The 20693-nt window shown below is 41.5% G+C and overlaps 1 protein-coding gene across 1 annotated transcript; it reads left to right on the top strand.

The window, feature by feature from the left end:
* Nucleotides 1-217: 217 nt before the first annotated feature.
* scg3 (secretogranin III) lies at nt 218-19959 on the top strand (the record flags this gene model as incomplete). Its single annotated transcript, XM_080730251.1, has 12 exons — nt 218-326; nt 858-910; nt 1064-1106; nt 1541-1780; nt 4184-4326; nt 4927-5085; nt 5179-5416; nt 8988-9104; nt 11476-11559; nt 12116-12226; nt 14319-14408; nt 19841-19959. 12 exons carry the CDS (start codon nt 218-220, stop codon nt 19957-19959), a joined length of 1506 nt encoding a protein of 501 aa, XP_080586377.1.
* Nucleotides 19960-20693: the final 734 nt, after the last annotated feature.

The raw sequence follows: 20693 nt of genomic DNA, 5'->3' as shown, positions 1-20693 counted from the left end.
ACGCCGCTGAGGCTGACACAGCGGGCAGCACAGCAGCGGGCGCACTAAACCAGACGCACAGAGCGGAGCTGTCCAAACATTCAGCACTTTGGCCGCGGAGTAGTGGACGCACTGGACGCACTGGACGGCCACAACTACGCTAAGATATAGAGTAACCCCGGGAGATCCTTCCTCTCCTGAACAACTGCAGGCACATTTGAGTGTTTCTATTTCAAGGATGGCGTCAACATGTGCTGGCCTTTGCATCCTCCTCCTCCAGCTTTTAGCTCTGAATGCAATATGCCCGATTTCTGCCTTTCCAACACCTGCCTCCTCATCACTAGACGGTGAGTTGTTCAGCGCTTCTTTTCCCCTTCGGCTCAGGGTTTCTTCTTCTAATCCCTCGCGGAAATCTCGTTAAAATGATCGTATTGACTAACATTCAGTTGATTCTTATTTTCCCGTTATTCTATCAAATCTCGTGATTATTGGTGTTTAAGTTAAAAACGCCCATGAGATGCTTCGTGGGTTGAAATAAGACGGGATGCAGAAGAAAACAAACTGAGATTGTCCACGTCGCTTAAAGGCCGACTGTGTTCTATTTTCGCCGCAGTTTAATCTTTTGTTTGGTAATCCGATTAAGCTATGCCTCTGCATGTGTGTAGCCTAGTCGTGAGTTGTCAGTTTGAAACTTGGCAAAATAAACAACTTCTAAAAAACATTGTCACCATTGTAGCCTATCAAGTTTAATTTCTAATTCAATTTACATTGATTTCAAATTATACAAGATTAGCCTGATATCCAAATTATTATAATAACAGTAGGCCTACATACCATATTTTAAATTGGATGATTGCATGCCATTGGTTTTCTTGCAGATAAATCTGTTCACAACAGACAGTTGACAGAAGAAAGACCACTACAAGAGCAGGTAAACCTTCCCTCATGCATCCAAATCCAATATCCTGTTAAATATGTTATGTTATGGCCACTTGTCAAGCACGCTATATGTGGCTAGATATAAGATAATAATCATCAGAGGTCATGCTTACTGGAAATTCTGAAACGTTTGTCGATTCTCTAGATTGCTGAGGCAGACAGTGTGAAGGCTGCAATACAGTCCGCAGGTAACCAGACCCCCCCCCCCCCCCCCCCCCATCACCAATCAATATTCCCTTTTCACCTATGAGATTCTTATTACAATATGGTCACTGTCGGGCAGAAACCTTGTATGTTTCAAAATGGTATATTCTTTTATTTCATAAATTAAAGCCCTACTTCATCATACAAGAGTGTTGCACAAAAGTAGCGAAAATAGGCGATCTACAAGCGCACAACGCCTTGCACTTTAAATTATTTTAAAATGATAAATACAAAACGAACGGTTTTGGACATACAAGGTTTCCACCCAACAAGTCAACGACGATATAACATACAGTAGATACAGAGATATATCTATAGATTTCATACCATGCATTTTCATTCATTACTTGTTTTATCTCAGTACACGCTTCCTCCTTTTCTTTTTCTTTTTTAACCATTTCCCTTTTGCTTTATTCAGAGTCAAAGGCTGCCACTGTCCCCAAGGACACCGCATCGGAGGCGGACAGCGATGACTTCACTGTGCTCAAGTCCTTGGCCGAGGGTCAGAGGTTGAAGGAGACCAAGGAGAAGCCAGCCAGGGGGGGACAGAGTGAGGAGAAGTACGTCCCGGACGACTCCGATTCCACCAAGAGCCGTCGTCTGGCCGAAGATTACGACTCCACCAAGAATGGGATGGACGATGGCAAGTATCAAGGCCGTGGTGCAGTGTAACATGTATACCAGGGGTCTTCAACAGGGGGTCCGGGACCCCTAGGGGGTCCTCAGAGTTACTACAGGGGGGCCTCCAAATCTTTGTGTGATAAAAGGATTTTTTCTCTTTTTCTATATTAACCACCCCAGCGTCCATATTCTGAGAAACCTTAGCCAAACATTTTCGGCAAAGAGGTTTCGTGTAGAGTGGAAAAAGAGTGAACTAAGTACAGAGTGAAAGGTCAAGTTTATTAAGTATTGACAGTTCAAGTGGTTAAATATCTGGAAACACATTTAGATTAACCCAAAATACACTGATGAATGATGATTGTGCTGTCAAACGATGAAACTAAACTAAATGGTATCTATTTTTCCAAGCTCCAAACCTGGTGCTACTTTGGTGGCTTGCATGTGCTGTTGACCTTTGACACCTTGGTGAGGCTGTTGTGTTTGTCTGTCTGTCAGTCTGTCTGTCTGTCCTCTGGTCTGCCGTTGAGGTCAAATCCTAAGTCTAAGTTTCGTTAATGGCAGTGGCAGGGCGAGGCGTCCAGGCAGACATTTTGTGCAGGGATAGAGACTGAGAGACAAAGAGACAGAGAGAGGGAGAGAGAGAGAGAACGAGAGACTGAGATAGAGACAGAGATAGAGAGAGCCAGACAGAGAGAGAGAGAGGATTATCTTCTTTTCTGCCCCATGACATGATGGTCAATGAAGCCAACACTAAGCTACCACATACGGTAGCTCCATGCAACTTCAGGTTGCTTTTTGGAACAATTCTTACATAATACATGCATATATTAATGCACATATGAGTGTGTATTGTATTTTTATATATATATAGTTATTGTATTTTGTGTTGGTGTTGTTAATTAAGGTCAGTGTCTCATTAGTACATGGAGCCAGTTTATGCTGAGCTGGCTGGACATACAGTAGGTATACTCCCACCATGATGTATCATTTTCCAAGATTGCAGAATCTCCTCCTCATGTTGTGTCTTGAAATGTGTTCATTGGCATGTTAATTGTTACCCTTCGTTCCGATCGGATCTGATCGGTTCGGTTCCAGTTGTAGCACAGCACACATGCCACTGCATGTATGTAACTTGATACAGTATCTGCGCTGATCATCAGCATAATGCAGTGTCTGAGCTGAAGTGACTCATGTTGAAAGTGCTGAGCGTTACAGTTCGCTTTTTCATCTTGTTGGCTCAACTGTGACAAAAAGCACACCTCTTAAGTCAAAATTTGGCCGCAGCATTTGGCACAAACATATGCACGGTATTTTATGGTGAGTGACCGTCTTTACATGCAGAAAGTGATGTGCCATATGGGTAGCTTTGAAGCAAAACAATTCAAACCTACAATTTCGACTCGGTAATAAACATAGAGAAGAGTTTAAGAATTATTAGTGTCAGAGCTGTGTTACACCCACTGAGGTGGGAGTGAGTTGCGGCAGAAATGTCTTTGGCTTGACTAGAGGATATTATCAAACCACAACAACATGGACAACAGCGTGTGGGAGAATAAAAAGTGAGGGATTCAGTGTGCTCAGCTCAGAGCATAGGAGCTTAAACCATTGCATGATCATGTGCCATTATAGTCTTCACATTGTAGTAATGACACAACCTGGTAGGTTAATGCGTCATTTATAGTCATACGAGGCTGTTGCGTGCCCTTAAATAGCAGATCTACAAGCTGTAGATTGTAGTTCTGCCATTTTCGTCTATACAATTAAGTATACTATTCCTTGCCTATTCAAATATATGAGCTCTGAATTACGTGCAGTTTGGGTTATGGGGTGTGCACAGTATATCGTCGTTGTCGGGTGAAAACCTTGTATGTCCAAAACCGTTCGTTTTGCATTTTAAAATGTATTTAAACGAGTGAAAACAGCCGATCTACAAGCACACACCGCCTGTAGATCTGCTGTTTTGACTACTTTTGTGCGACGGCCTTGTACGATGAAGCAGGGCTTTACTTTGCAAAAGAACATACAAATTTGAAACTTAGAGATACAAGTTTTCCACCCGACAACGACGATATGAAGGATTGAATGTAGGAATCTCAGAAGTAATGTTGGAGAACTAGGATGTATCAGTCATCTCCAAATCTGGGCACTGTTTCAGCATGCGGCTGTTACCATGGTGGCGGTATCAGTGTCAGTGAAGTCAGTCATCTCCAAATTTGGGCATTGTTTCTGCATACGACTGTTGCCATGGCGGCGATGCAGTACAGGCGGCGGTATCAGTGATGTTATCTCCACATTTGGGCACTGTTTAGTATCAGTGATGTCAGCATGCGTGTATATCAGACAAGACATCGGACAGACAGACATTCGGTGGTTTATTAGTAGGATTATCAGGCATAAGTTATACATGACTAAGGTTCTTTTTGTGGTCTTCTTATCTCAGATGAGCCAGAGAGCTTCCGGCAGGTGGACGGTACCCCACTGACAGCCGAGGATATTGTCCAGAAGATTGCCAACAAGATCTACGAGGAGGACGACAGAGGGGTGTTCGACAGGATCGTCTCCAAGCTGCTCAAACTGGGACTGGTGGGTTGATACATCCTGTATGCCTGACTGTTCTCCCAGCTGGGATTGTGGCAAATACTCAGTGGTGTAACGTAACTAAGTACATTTACTTAAGTAATCCACTTACGTACAGTTTTTTTGAGGTATTTGTACTTTACTTGAGTATTTCCGATTTTCAGTACTTTTACTTCTACTCTCCACTATATCTCAGATGCAAATATTGTACTTTTCCTCGACTAAAATTATTTTACAACTTTAGTTACCAGTTACTTAGTAGATTTTGATTATTATTACTAAACATACATTAACCACTTCAGCTCAGTATACATTTCGGCCATTTGAAAATAGCAGATCTACAAGCTCACAATGCGTCGCATTTCAAAAGATTTTTATACATTCGAAAACTTGAAATGGGACATTCTGTATAATGAGTACATTTACTTTTGGTACTTTAAGTACATTTTGATGCCAACAATTTTGTACTTTTACTCAAAGTTTGAATTCTGGACTGTTACTTGTAACGGAGCATTTCTACATTGCAGTATTGATACTTTTACTTTTTTCCACCACTTGCAAATACTCACCAATAATAATGCCTACACCTTTCTCTCTGTGCTGCAGATTACAGACAGCCAGGCAGAGACCCTGGAGTACCAGGTAGCTGAAGCCCTGCAGGACCTCATCACTAAGAACGCAAAGAACAACGAAATAGAGGATCTGGAAGGAGATTTACCAGCAACCAAGGGAGAGCGGGATGACCAAAGCACTGACGCTAACATGGTACAATCAAAAAAGGTTAACAAAAAAATCCTTGAACAATAGTGTGTATATAGCAACCACTCTAATACTGGCAACATTGTCTCAATCTACCAGGACATGTCTGAATCGCCCAGGCGTCAATATGACGATGAGGAAGAGCAGGAGGGGGAGGACGAAGATGAGACGGAGGACGACGTAGAGCGGGGCGCGGAGGGAGAGGAGGAGGACGACACGGGGGACAAGACGTGGAGCAGAGACACGGGCGAGGGCAACGAGGTGAACCCAGAGGACGGCCTCCAGGACCTGCAGTACTTCCCCAACTTCTACCGCCTGCTGAAGAGCCTCGACTCTGGTGAGCCTCTTTGAGTTCACCCTGGGCAAGATATGACTTCCGCTTGGTTCTAGCTGTGGCGGAAGTGCTGCGTTTAACGGACGTTACGTCATGTGGTGCGGGTCGGTTTACAAACACAAAGATTGTAGCTCTTAAATAGGTGTAACTTTGTCCGAATCGATGTTTCTGTTTATATATTGTTTATTGCGAGCGCAACCGACGGAGCGGGAGAAGTAGAACAGATTTTTTTCAGCAGGCAACACGTTTGCATGGACACCACACTGTGAAAAAAAGACAACTTCCAGGAAAATTCAGCCCCACCTCCCAGAGCTCTCTCTGCTTCATAGCCAGCTTTTCTCTTCGCAGATAGTAAGCCTGGCTACGCGAGGCTACTTTTAGTTGGGGTGGTGGGTGATATGGCGATACATATCGTTGAGACGATACAATTCTCTCCATGATACGCCTTTTCAGAGATATCGTATATTATATATTGTGATACAATGAGGGAGCCTTGTACAAAAGTCCTGTTGAATTGTTAATACAGAGATTCATTGCAGAATTTTATTTAAACCTGCATGTTGGTCTAAATCAGTAGTTCTCAAACTTTAAAATGTCAAGGTCTCCCCTTAACTCTGACAGTATACAAATGAAACCAAATGGACCCGTAAGGGTGAGGACCACTGGTCTAAATGGTCTGTTACTCCTTTGTCCTTTAGTTTTCGTTGTTGTGCTGTTAAGTAACTTGAACAAAAACCATAAAAACCAACATGAAAAAGAATCATGATAAGATTGTGTATCGTGATACAGCTTGGACAAATATGTCTCCTGTGGCCCCGTAGGTCTAGTTGGCTCAAAGGAGACAGCTGGAGAGAGGTTGTCGTCATGGCAATGATGTTGTGGATGTAAATGTACCATGAGTCACTTATTTCCATCTGTTCACTCATTTGTTGCCTTTTGTTACCCTGCGGTCTCCTCACAGGAGCTACGGATGAAAGGAAAGGCCACTCACCCACTCAAAATCACAAGCACACACCTCACACACACAGACCAATCATTACATAAGCAATAATACAGTTAAGCGCCACAAGATGTCCTGAAACGGGAAAGTGATGGACAAGGCGGAGGCGAAAAACACAATGTGTTCCCTCCGCCTTGTCCATTGTTATTCCTTTTAAGAACTAATTGAAGGTTGTGCTAGCAACGCAGTCACTCCTATTGCAAAGTATTAAAGTTTAATTTTGTAAATGTTTGCAGTAAATTTAGCTTTTAGGTATTCCACTATCTTAACATCAATGTACACAAACCAGTTGACTCTAATGCACATAGGGCAGGCACTCAGTTGACTGCAGAAAGTAAAGCTTTCGTTCAAAAGTGATTTTGACATCAAATACTGTATAAATAACTGGTTAGCTAACGTGTTAATGTTGATGTTGGGGTATTTGTCACATCATCATATTTATTAGGAACAGTGGATGCTAATAATACAGTGCCTGGTGGGGAGCACCGGAGCAGTTAGGGGTTAAGGGTCTTGCTCAGGAACACTGTGACTAAGATGATTGTTTTGTTCTTGTTTTGTAGTTTTTGGAGCTGTGTGAAGCACAGGCTCCCTATACGTGGCCGTGTGGGTCTGTCTGTCTGTGTGTGTGTGTGTGTGTCTGTATGTAGCCTGAACTTCCTAAACTTCGGCACGCTACTAGTCCCACAGTTTTGCCACCACACACTCGCGCCATATGTCAAATTGACCGGCTTACTCGGGAATCGTGGGCTAGTAACTTGCTAAGAGAAAGGTTCAATAGTTTAATTGATATTAATTTATTAGTGAATTAATTTTCCCCATTGACTTATAATGGGAATCGCAAAAACTCACATTCAATTATTTGTCTCTCGCAAACCATAGGGGCTAGAGTTTCAAGACTTGGAGAGGAGGTTCATAATGATTTCAAGGATTAAATAAAAAATAATTGTGTCATTTGGCCGCATGGTGGCGCCATAACACCCCACTTTACGTTTTGGCCTGTAACTCTTGAACCGTAGGTCGGAAAATTAAAAATATTTTTTCCCTGGATTCCTTGGGTCATGACGCATCTCCCCATATAGGCCACGCCCATTTGCGCCATGATAGATTTTCCGCCATCTTGAATTTTCTCCAAAACACACTTTTTGCTCCTTTTCCTACACATTTTCTTCAAATGTCACAAAAATCGGTACACATGATCCACACACACACACACACACACACACACACACACACACACACACACACACACACAGCTCCACTTCACACGGGTGTGATTTTTTTTATTGGCAATATCATGTAATGCTTTTTATTGTTTACTGTTGTTTTACGTTACCTGCCACATAACTCACAAAGCTGGGGCTCTGGTTTGGTTTTCATCGATTAGATTTATTGAATACTGTAGCTACTTTTCTGACAGCCAATTATTCACCCGGACCATGGTAGACTGTGGTATGAATGCAGATGAACCCATTAAGACCTGAGGCCCATTCTACCAATGCATTCTAAACCAGTAGTTCTCACCCCTTCAGGATTTTTAGGAAATGGTCAGAAATAGCAGATATATATCTGTAATGTAGCCTATGCCAGCCATTCAGTCATGTTATAATAATATTTTGATCACTAATCTCCATCATCCTCACACACTCCTCTCCATCGCCAACATCCACAAATGTTACGCAAAGTTATAATGGCGTAACAACAAATGTGACCAAATATATCCATTAAAACCGTGAAAGCACCTGTATCATTCATTTTTGCCATTATTTAATACTTAAAGGGATATTTCACTTTCAAAAAAACTTTGGTCATTTTATCGTCTAATCAGGCTTTATTTTCACCCTGGACAGATTTTCAGTTGCTTGATTCAGTATTTAGATATTTAATATTCATTTCATCAGACACGCCCGCTTCCCTTACGAACCCATTGTAACTTCAAACTCCATTTTAACCATGATAGATTCATTGAAAACTCCCGTTCTTTTTTTCTGGTGACTCATACTACGCTCCTAATACGTGAGTGGCAGTGGTTTTTCAATAAGCTTTTTCATTGGGAGGGCATCAGGATTCACCAGAAAAAAGAACAGGTGTTTTCAATGAATCTGTCATGGTTAAAATGGAGTTTGAAGTTACAATGGGTTCGTATAGGAAGGGGCGTGTCTGATAAAATGAATATGAAATATCTACATACTGAATCAAGAAACTTCAAATCTGTCCAGGGTGTTCACAAAAGCCTAATTAATGAAAGGGAAATATCCCTTTAAGCTATTCAAAAATCATGAAAAATTGGGCAAATATATTTGAAATATATACGGTATATATATACAGTATATATTTTAACTCATATTACTTAGCTTCTCGAGGTCCCTGGAACAAAATATTTTGAGGTGGGGGAGGGGTCCACACTCCACAGCCAAATACATATAATTTGGATGGTCCAATTGACATGAAAATGTTTGAGAACCACTGAGATAGTGACATAAATAATGTTTTCCAGACTGAACAGCCTCAGCTCTTAAACGCTTACTGGGACACCAGTTATAATTCTAACTGGTTCCCTGTGGTTTGCTGTTGCAGATCAAGATGCCCAGGAGAGGGAGACGCTGATAACCATCATGAAGACCCTGATTGACTTTGTGAAGATGATGGTGAAATATGGCACCATCACACCAGAGGAAGGAGTCTCCTATTTGGGTGAGACTATAAACAGCAGCACTGTTTGTTTGCTTGTTTGTTTGTTTATAGAAAGATGGAATCATTCTAGATCAGGGGTCTTCAACGTTTTCAGGCCAAGGACCCCTTAGCTGAGAGAGACATGAAGCAGGGACCCCCTCTACATATTGTATAAATGGGTGATACAGATTTTAATTTATTTCATAGATTCATAGACTTAGACTGTCATCAGCCGGTTAGATTTGTGTTAATGTGTATTTTTTTTCCTTAAAATCTTTGACCACTTAAATCATCGTTACTTACTAAACTTGACCTTTCACTTTTTTTACCTTTAAACCGCACCTATTTGCCGGAAATAGCAGATCTACAAGCTCTCAACGCCTCGCGTTGCGAGGTGTTGAGAGCTTGTAGATCGGCTATTTTTGGCTAAAGTTCTCCTCAGAATTGGGATGGTTCAAGTTGTTAATTTTAAAAGAATTATCCTATCACACAAAGATTTGGCGGCCACCCTGTAGTTACTCTGAGGACCCCCTAGGGGTCCCGGACCCCCTGTTGAAGACCTCTGCTATAGATCAAAGCATTACAGATAAACAAGATGGCAAATCTGCGAGCTGATCATGTGCTACTATGTTTAATAAAGGATTGTGCATTATTGGCAGATGAAAGGGAGGATCTGTTCAGTTTGTTCAGCTTTTATCCCACCAGAAGCCCTTTTGATTGAGCATTTCAGTTTGTGCATGTATACTGTACTTTATCGTCACTGTCGGGCAGAAACCTCTTATCTCCAAGTTTCAAATGTGTTCATTTTTTTTCATCGTACAAGGCCGTCCCACAAAAGTAGTGAAAACAGCAGATCTACTTGTAGAGCGGCTGTTTTCACTAGTTTAAATCATTTTTAAAATGATAAATACAAACAGTTTTGGATATACAAGGTTTCCACCCGACGACGACGTTATGTTTATTGTGTGCATGCGCGTCTATCTGTCTGTGTCTCTGTGCATGTGCATGCAGCCAAGCCGTCGTCTTTTATCTGCCAGCTCAGTGGAGTGTGAAGCCTGTTCAGACTGATTAGCGTCAGGGACAGCAACGCCGTAACCAGGCTTTTTTTATGACTTATCTTTCTCTTCGGTGACTGATTGAAAGGACAGTCCTCTGCAAAGGACAGACAGATGTCACCTATCTCGCTCTGAGTGGTGATGACCCCCCCGGACCACACATCTCTGTCCCTCCAAATTACCCTTTCTCTTTCTGATATTTGAGACTTAAGATTGACACAATCTAATCTGGCTGCTTTACAAGTGTGCGTGTGTGCGTGCACGTGTGTGATTGACCCCTCTGGGTTCAAGTCACACTTTTACTTTACCGGAACTGTGTTGTGACAAAGCATATCATTATCTGTAAGAGGAGTATTCAATAGTCATTGAAATGACCCTGCCAGACCAACAAGCAGCTGCGCTGGCAGCTGCTCAAATGTCCACATCATCCACCTGACACAGACAGAGCTGTTTGCCTGCAGATGCAGGCAAACAGCAGCATGGCTTTATGCAATACAGGGGGTTCCTTGACGACCATTAAGGATGCATAGGTTGCGTAGAGATGCTAGGATGGAATTGCACACGTCACCTAGCAACGTGTCATTGGCTCCCCCAGCCATTTTAGTAGGTGTCGTCCCACACACACACACACACAATGTCAATCAAAGCTAATCTGCCTCCGAAAGATAAAGGCCACGAGCCCACAGGGAGAAGAAGACAGGGTAGAAAGAGAACTGGGGGATGGGAGGGAAGCAGTGGGGGCAGGAAGAAGCTGTTGTGATAAATGGTTTCCACTGTGCAACAGGTGGGCTGCTAGCCTGCAAGCAGCCAGGGGGATGGAGAGCTGCAGCTAACGTGGGCAGCAGAGAACAGAAAGTAGAGACGTGGACAGGGAGATAATTAGGGAAAATGAAGAGCCTAAAGGTATAGATGAGTAATTAGTTTAGAGCAGGGGTCTTCAACGTTTTCAGGCCAAGGACCCCTTGGCTGAGAAAGAAATGAAGCAGGGACCCCCACTACATATCGTATAAAATTGTGTTGCAATGTTCATCGATTTCTTATACAGCTTAGGTTGGATTAATGTATATTTTCATACATTTAACCACTTGAACTGTCAATAGGCCTACCTACTCTGCTCTTCTTTTCCCTCTACACCAATCCTCTGTGCCAAAAAATAGCCGATCTACACGCTCGGCCGCGGCCGAGCTTCTAGTCATCATAATGCAACTCCCATTCTTTGACAAAAAACACATTATCATGATAATTACTATGAGTCATAGAAACAGCAGAGGATTTTCAAATGGTCATACATTTAGGTCTAAAGTAAGCATTATTTTGTCCCATTTCCTCACCTACAGAGAACCTGGATGCCATGATCGCCATGCAGACCAAGAACAAGCTGGGCAAATCTCTTGGCACTCCTGATGTCACTAGAACCTCTGGTAAAAAGACACGATAACACACATAAGAAGTGGAAGAGTGAGCAGTAGCTCCAAATAATGAAAATACAGGACATGGAGTGAGATTTTGAGCGCCGGAGCAATTTCCCCCCATTAAACCACAAGCAACTAACAACACAGTCAAATGACCTGTTTCTGTGAAATGCCCATTTAATTGTCCGTTAAAGTTTAATTTGATTTAATGATCAATGTTGGTGCATTGTTTCTATAGTGACCAGGCTATGAGAGCCAGACCATGCCAACAGCTTGTGTTTTCCTAAAGGCAACAAGCCAGCATACCCATTCACTTCCTAAACGGCAGTCAACTTAATTGTGTTGTGTAAATAGGCTAATTTAAGAGTTCATTCAAATGCGGGACAATGTATTCTTGCTGCAGGACGCGGTACAAAAGGTTAAACTGCAAGATTGTCCTGCATGATTTGGGACATCTGGTCACCATCTCACAGACACTTACTCAAAAAGACTGAATGTTTTACTCATGTTGCCAATAAAGCTCCTTTGAATCGAATTGTTATCCCCGTTTTTCTTTGTTGTATAGGGAAGAACTTTGATGAGGATGACAACACCAAAGCTGAGGCAGCTAAGATGCAGAAAGAGTATGAGAACCTAAAAGACTCAACAAAGGAGGAAGAGCCACCAACTGAGACCAGTCAGTACCTTATGCATTCTCAGCTGTCCACCGGGTCACCAGTATAAAGATCCAGAAATGGATCCGTTCGTTGAGTCACAGACCATATAACATGATTAGCTCACAGTTAAATATGGAGTGTTTTTTTTTACAACAAGGGTTCATATTTTAGATTGTAATTAGAGAAAAGAAGAGATGAGTGTTAAAATGTTTTCATTTACTGCTTTCTATTGTTTTAGCGATTTTAGTATTCTGATTTCAGTGGGTGGGGACATGCGTACAATTGTCTAAATATGTATTTTTAGACACAATAAGCCGTCAATTTCTATATTACTATTTACACCAGCCCCCATAAGTCACACCTGCCCATGAAAGATTGTGGTGCATCTTGGGAATAGGCTTATTGTGTCTAAAAAGAGACAATTAGCCTCTTGCATGCATGCCGGCATGCATGCAAATCAAAATAGTTAAAATCACTAAAACGATAGAAATAAGTAAATGCAAACATTTTAACACTCATCTTTTCTTTTCTCTAATGACTATCTTGTCCTTTAACACACTGGATTTTTTCCCCTTTTTTTCACTATTATGTGCCTGACTGACAATGTGACTCAATGATTTTCTTTATGTTGCCATTGTTTTGTGATTAACATTTAAATACATGAAGAATCTTCAGATATAGCGTGTAGCATAGTACAGCCATAATGTTGACTCCACTTCAAATGAAGAGTCTGGAATAAAATAGTTCCAGCTGGAAGTGTTGAGGTCGCATACAGCTCAGATCTGTGACAGTTATGTCCCTGTTCTGTGCTGAACTAGGTCAGTCCAATAACTCACAGAGAAAAGCCTACAACAGTTGACCTCATATCGGCTCAGACACACACACACACACACACACACACACACACACACACACACACACACACACACACACACAGTAAACACATACTGTAGACAGCTGTATATTTACCATCTGAACATGAATTTCCACAGGAAATTAAAGTCAATACTAGTGAGTAGATACTGAGATCAGTGCGGCTATCAGTGTGTTAACAGCATGCCGTGAGGAAGGGCAATAATTCCCCTGATTAAAAAGCATGTTCCATACATGATTATCAGCAAGATCACTGAAGCTTAGACAAACAACAATCTAATCCAGAATGGTTATTAATGTCATCTTTTATCTCAAACCATGTGCCTCGTGCTTTATGGGTTTATAGATTTATTAAGGGGGGACGCGCGCAGGCCCAGGGCCAACTCAGAATGTGCATAATGTGTACTAGAGTGCTATCAAATCATAGTGAAACTATGACCTTTGTAGGTAATTTATATCCATTGTTAGCGTAATGGAAAAAGGGCCGTGCGTGTATTGATTTGAGAATAATTCAGTGATGTACAGGAAGTAATGAATTAGCCTTGACCAACCCACTATTGCACTTTGGTGCAACCCTGTGTATTGCAGGAAATATAGTATACGTTATTGTGTATCTTATTGTATTTTATTACCCGGCTTGTTAAAATGCTTGATTCTGATTGGTCAGTTGCTGAAATCAGAGGTCTGTTATTTCTGGATAGCAGACCGCTCCGCTCTATAACAGACCGCTGCCTAATCAAAGACTCAGAGCACCTGCTGCAGTCAAACTGCGCAGCCTACGCTGCATGAATTTAGTGCCGTATCCAACATGTCAGCCATGTAAAAAAACACACAGCGACATTTAGAACTAAACGTTGATCTCAAGAATGTTTTTAAAATTATTTTAAGCGAGAAATAGACGACCTAGTATCAGAAAATGGATTCTATCTAATCAGCACTTCCTTGTTTTCCAAGGCGACCGTGTCGCACTGGGAGGACGCCCAGCGCAACACTTGTGGAACACTTCCAGCCGTCTCTAAACAAGGAAATACTTCGTTTTGTTTTTAGTTTTGAGTCAAAATTATTAATTTTATTTAGTAGCCGGGTAATAAGCGGGATAAATACTGCCTCGGGAGTTATCAGTCCGTCGGGATGTTATATATGGACAACCCCCGCGGAGCCAGTATTTATCCCTTACATAATCTACTCATGTTCTGTATTTTCTAACCTACTAATATATAAAATCATTTCCAATTCCAGATCTACCTGGCAAGTCAGAGTCATATCTGGAGGCTATCAGGAAGAACATTGAGTGGTTGAAGAAACATAGCAAAGAAGAGGGCAAAGATGGTGAGACACCCAAACTAATACTGTACAATGATTATGACATATTAACCTTACTGTACAATGATATGTGACACACCCAACCTAATACTGTACAATGATGACACACCCAAACTAATACTGTACAATGAGATATGACACACCAAACCATACTGACATATAAGACAACCAGTGTTACTGTACAGTGACATATGAGACACACAATCGTACTGTACAATGGAATATGAGACACCCAACCTAATACTGTACAATGAGATATGAGAAAATGCTAATAGCACACAAGATTAGGTTACACACATCACTGCATGTGTCCACGCTTTACAAGGCTAAGACTTATTAGACTTGTGATCCAATTTTCATTATAGTCAGCTACCCTCCAACACCACAAACCAATTACATTTCTAGAATTTCAGCTACAGAAAAGCTTAAAAATTGAAACATGCACTATCACTCATGCTAGCATCTCCTGCAAACAGGTCACAGATAGGTCTAAGGCGACACACAGAAGAATAATATTAAAGCCTCTTTTGTTCGTCCCAATTTGCAATTAAAATGAGCATGGCGAGGGAACAGAGATAGATGCTTTATGCTCTGGTCTCATGAATATGGATGAGCTTTTAATGAGCTTTAATGACCCTGTTCTAATTACATTGATATGGCTGCATTCTTCAGAGACAAAAGCCTATTCATGTCTTCCCTCCTACCTGAAAGTGCATGTGTGTGTGTGTGTGTGTGTGTGTGTGTGTGTGTGTGTGTGTGTGTGTGTGCGTGCGTGCGTGTGCGTGCGTGCGTGCGTGCGTGTGACGTTGCAAAGTGTGTGGGCTGACTAAAGTTAAGTGTTTGTGTGTGCAGAGAAGAGCAGAATTTGAAATCTAGATAAGGTTGCTGTTTGTGCTCTGATGAAAAAGCCTGAATAGTCAAAAACATGAATATTGTCAAAGAAAAAGATGGGTTACAGGCAAAAAAAGGGTAACAAGTGCCCAACTTAAGGGATGTCCTCCTGTCCCAATACAACCCGCATCATTAGCATGCTAGTGGGTGCAGCGGGTGTCTGGAAGAACAGGGGCCTCCCTGCCTGACTGTCAGTGGTGCGGGGCAACACACACACACACACACACGCGCACACACGCACGCACACACACACACGCACGCACGCACGCACGCACGCACGCACGCACGCACGCACGCACACACACACACACACACACACACACACACACACACACACACACACACACACACACGCACACACATAGAGCTGTCACGATTACACATTTGAGTTCAATTTAAGTCACTCAAATAGTTGCAATTAATGATTTAATTTAATGTAATAATCCATTTTATTCATATTATGAATTAATACATATTATGAATACAAATTGAATTTCCGTTTGCCTTTTAGGCTTTGTAATAAAAAATGACACAGGGACAAATAACTTAAATATAGAAATACATGATTTACATATTCAATAACCAGTAAGACTCCCTAATCGGGAGATAAGCGACCGTCAGGTCGCATGTAAAAATCGGCCTGATGGTGCGCGTGATTTTAGGGCAAAATATGTAGGAGCAGTGTCCAAAAATGTGTTTTGCAAGAAACGGCCAGATGGTGGCGCTAGAAGAGGGCCATGTGAGAAATGAGGGGTGGAGGTTGTGGGTTGGCAGCCAAGGACTGTGTGTGCAAAGCTGCGTGATTTTAGGGCAAAATTTGTAGGAGCAGTGTCCAAAGATGTGTTTTGCAAGAATCAGCCTCATGGTGGCGCTAGAAGAGGGCCATGTGAGAAATGAGGGGTGCAAAGTTTGGCATGGATCGGGGCAACGGTGGCAGAGATATGAGTAGGACAAAAGGCTGAGAAGACAGACAGTGATGTTTTTTTTATTCTAGGAAGACATATTTGTTGCCCTCAAATGTATTTTGGACACGTAACAACTGCCTCTTAAGCTATCAAAATGTGTCTGTTTTTTACAATGCTGTATGTGTGCTATTACAGACACTGATGATGTCTGGATCTATATAGAGGCGGTTACAGTTCTACTGTACCACAGAGTGCATTAAATAGCGTACTTCTCTCACTCTCCCTGGCGAAATAAATGCAGGTTAACAAGGTCAACAAATCCCCTTCCATCTAATAACAGTGTCATAGAAACAGAGTGGGCAATACGCAGTTATCGTGTTTACTCTGACTGTAATAGTCCTCCATTAAGACAATCTGTGCATGTGTATGTGTGTGTGTGTGTGTGTGTGTGTGTGTGTGTGTGTGTGTGTGTGTGTGTGTGTGTGTGTGCGTGCGTGCGTGCGTGCGTGCGTGTGCGTGCACATGAGTGTGCGCATTATACACATTCACCCTACATAGGGTACCCAGCAGAACAGATGGCAATGATGCCTGGGTTGTCTCAGCTTATTGAGTCACCATAGTACAACAGTAAATTATGCTGAATGCATTGTGATTGTGGTGTCTTCACATTTTGAAGCTACACAGTTAACTGTTAAAAGCTAGAAACAAAATCACTGTATAGAATATTTTCAATTCAAGTGTCTATACAGACTGGTGCATAATGAAGTTATGAAATAGTGTCCATATAAGTTATAACAAGGTATGTGTTGATTATAAGAGGAAGGTGGTGGGTATTTCCTGAATGTTAAGGAATAATCCATGATGGTGTGTGGTGAAAAATAATACATTTTCATTGTCTGTACAAACACTTGAATTGAAAGTACCCCATACAGTGATTGTGTGTATAGCATATAGTAATTTACTTTGTAGCTTCAAGAGTGGGGATCAAGTAGTCAAATTTTTCTTTATACCAAACGATGATTGCAGTCAGTGTTATTTTTTACTGTTGGCCCCTACACAAACTGGAGAAATAACAAGCTTCTCTTCTTGGCTGTCCTCTGCATTTGTATTCCTCACATCTGTGTGTTTAAGTAGTCATGTGTTTGTGATGCATAACACAATGGATGAGGCTGTGTTCATAATGGAACAAAAGAAAGCACTTCCTCATTACACCTTTGTCTCAAATGACTGCAATTAGGCGATAACATATATCTAGTACATCTGCATGACCGTTTCACATTGCAACATTGCATTGAAAGCTTCATAGCTAAATCCTCAGTGTTAGTTCAAGTCTGAGGGTGTAAACCTGGGCACATTAATAGGCATTATCAGAGGTTTTGAGGGTCTATCTCTTCCTGGAACTAGATGCTTGAAACGTCACCTTCAGTAATACATAAAGTTATCCATGGGAGCTTGATCCAGTGTACCGACAACAATTTCCTCTACAGCACTTCTGTACAGCACTTTGTAAACGTTTTCAGAGTTACATCCTTGAGTCTTAACTGGATAACCACTTCGCTTGACAGGCCATCTTGTTGGTCTAACATCAGGTGGTTTCAACCTGTGGGTCGGGACCCCCAGGGGGGTCCCCAAATTATTTTGGGGGGTCCCCAGATGATTAACTTAATGTGCAACATTGTTTTCTCACTCAACAGTAAACAATCCAACATAACATTTGTGCAGAGGGCATATTATGCACATTTCTAAAGTGACAATTTAGGACTTTTTAATACATCTAGAGACAAGAATTGTGAAAATAGCCGATCTACATGCTCAGGCGTTGTGAGCATGTAGATCTGCTATTTTCACAATAGAACCGTGTTATACAAAAAACAAATTTTACTGGAGGTCCCCAGTTCAGAATCAGATATGATTATTTTGGGGGTTCTCGGCCAGAAAAGGTTGAGAACCACTGATGTACAGCACTACCGCAGAAAGGATGACACTCATTTTACATTTGACCTTAATCCGTCCCTGGTACTCGTTCTAGTTTTACCAGATTATGACTTGTTTGGGTGTCTCTTCTCAAAGCTTAAAGACTCTCAGATGTCATTTAAAAGCTTTTACTGTATGTGATGAGCTTCGGTGGTCAGAAACGCATGTGAGCCTGTAAATGAACACATGTAAATGAACACACGTGTCACTTCGTGCCAAGCTGCGAGCGTATTAATTTTCTATTTTTTTTTTTGTAAAGATATTTTTATTTAGACTGAAAAATCTTGAAAGTGTTTGAGAAATGTGTTTGAGAAATGTTGAATTGTTTTGAACTACAGTAGAAACAGTGTTCTTCCGAGCACAGGTCTCTGCCAGGTCAGGCGTCCTGGTGGTGCTATATCAGGCCAATGTGAAAAGGGTGACATTAGTTTGACCTAGTGGGAATATGTGTGGCAAATTTCAAGGTAATCTCAAACTGCGTTCATGATTTGAGGCATGTTGTTAAAAAACTGAGCAATTCTGCAAACCTTGGAAGGCAATATTAGCCAATTAGGATGGAATATGAAATATCGACCATATGTTTATGGTCTTGATCACAATATAGAGATACTGTGTAGTGATTTGCGTGATTGTTGGAGAAAATCTGATGGAGTAAGATCAAATCAAATGAATAGAAAATCCTAGTTTTTAGGCTAGCCAACTGCTTCTCTGATAGATTATGTTGTTTCCAGGGTAAAGGTCGTTGCACACTACTGCGCGTTTTTCGGGACGAATATCGGAGTGAATTTCGGAGCGCGTAAATAAAAAAATCAACCTCACGTTATGTCAATCACGTTTGCACACTGCCGCCCGTTTCCTATTTATTTTCGGATCAGCGTTGATTTTTTTCAGATTTTCGCAAATGTCGCCACTGGGTCCTTTGCTCTCTCTCTCTCTCTCCTCTCTCTTTCCTTGGCCTGAAAAATGCTTTAGAGGATTTTGGATTTCCAAAACGCAACGAAAAAACGCAGTGCAGTGTGTAACCAGCTTAGGCCTAGAATTATTGGATGCTTTAACCAGTGAAAAATAGCAGATATACAAGCTCACAGCTGCGAGCTTGTAGATCTGCTATTTTTGAAAAAGTCGTGAAAATGTGTGCAAATCTTTGAATATATGGAACTAAATATTTTGAGATGCAGGTCCGTGGCCAAATACATATCATTTTGGGGGTCCTTCACATGAAAAGGTTTGAGAACCACTGACATAGTAGTCTCTCAAGAACAGACTAACTGAGCTCCAGTTAAGTGAAAAGGACCTTTTCTTTGACGATGGCTGGCCAGATTGCTGACATAGAAACATAGGTTTTTCCAAAAAATCTTAGAAGGATTCAAAAGACACTTATAGAATCGGGTCAAATTCTAATTTTCACGATTTTTCAAAAAATAGCAGATCTACAAGCTCGCAGCGCGGCACTCGGTGCCGCGCTGTGAGCTTGTATATCTGCTTTTTTTCAATAGTTAAAGCATAAAATAATAATACACAATAATGTGTACCCGTTCTGAATGGGTTAAGAGTTACAAACAGGAAGGTTCGCAACGTTCAGGACAGTGATGTTCACGTTATTGCCTTCAACTATCTTAACAGTCCAAGATTATGACCCATGTTTCCGTCCTGTGTGTGGCCCTCCAGATTATGACCTGTCCAAACTGAGGGACTTCATGGACCAGCAGGTGGACTCGTACATCGAGAAGGGCATCATCGGCAAGGACGAGGGCGAGACCATCAAGAGGATCTATGGCAGCCTGTGACCCAAACAGAGCCACAACCCAACCCACCGTTGGCCCCTCACACACTACTGAATCTGGAGCCGCGCTGCAAGAGCATCTTAAATATCCACTTTTCAAGTCCAATAGCATGGCCTAGCACAGTGGTTCTCAAACTGTTGGTCGGGACCCCCGGGGGGGTATTTTACATGGGTAACTTAATGTGCAACATTGTTTTCTCTCTCAACAGTAAACAAACCAACATAAAGTTTAAGTGTATAGAGGGTATCTGCACATTTCTAAAGTGACAATTTAAGGACTTTTTAACACCTCTAAAATGACAAATTAAACATCGGCCAAATTGTCAAATATTAGAGGCAGAAATTGTGAAAATAGCAGTTGCGAGGCATTGTGAGCATGTAGATCTGCTATTTTCACAATAGAACCTCATACAAAATGTAATGCCTCAACGCTTGTCAGGGTGGGGTGGGGGGTCCCCAGTTAGAATATGATTATTTTGGGGGCCGCGGCCTGAAAAGGCAGAGAACCACTGGTCTAGCGGTGGATGCAATTTTGTCCTATACAGCGAAGTATTTACTGCTTATTTAAAATTCAACCATTAAGGGGAACATTGTATATGACATTCCCCATATATCTATATATATAAAGGAGGAATGTAATAATATCTATGCTATCAATTAAAAACAAAATCTAATTATTAATTACAGCCAAATGAATTAATCAATGATTCTTGCACACCAGGATGGTTGGATACTTTT

This window comes from Nannobrachium achirus (assembly GCF_963921795.1).
Source record: "Nannobrachium achirus genome assembly, chromosome: 7".
Classification (NCBI taxonomy): Eukaryota; Metazoa; Chordata; class Actinopteri; order Myctophiformes; family Myctophidae; genus Nannobrachium; species Nannobrachium achirus.
The sequence above is the reverse complement of the archived record's forward strand: the minus strand, read 5'-3'. Positions and strand labels throughout refer to the sequence as shown.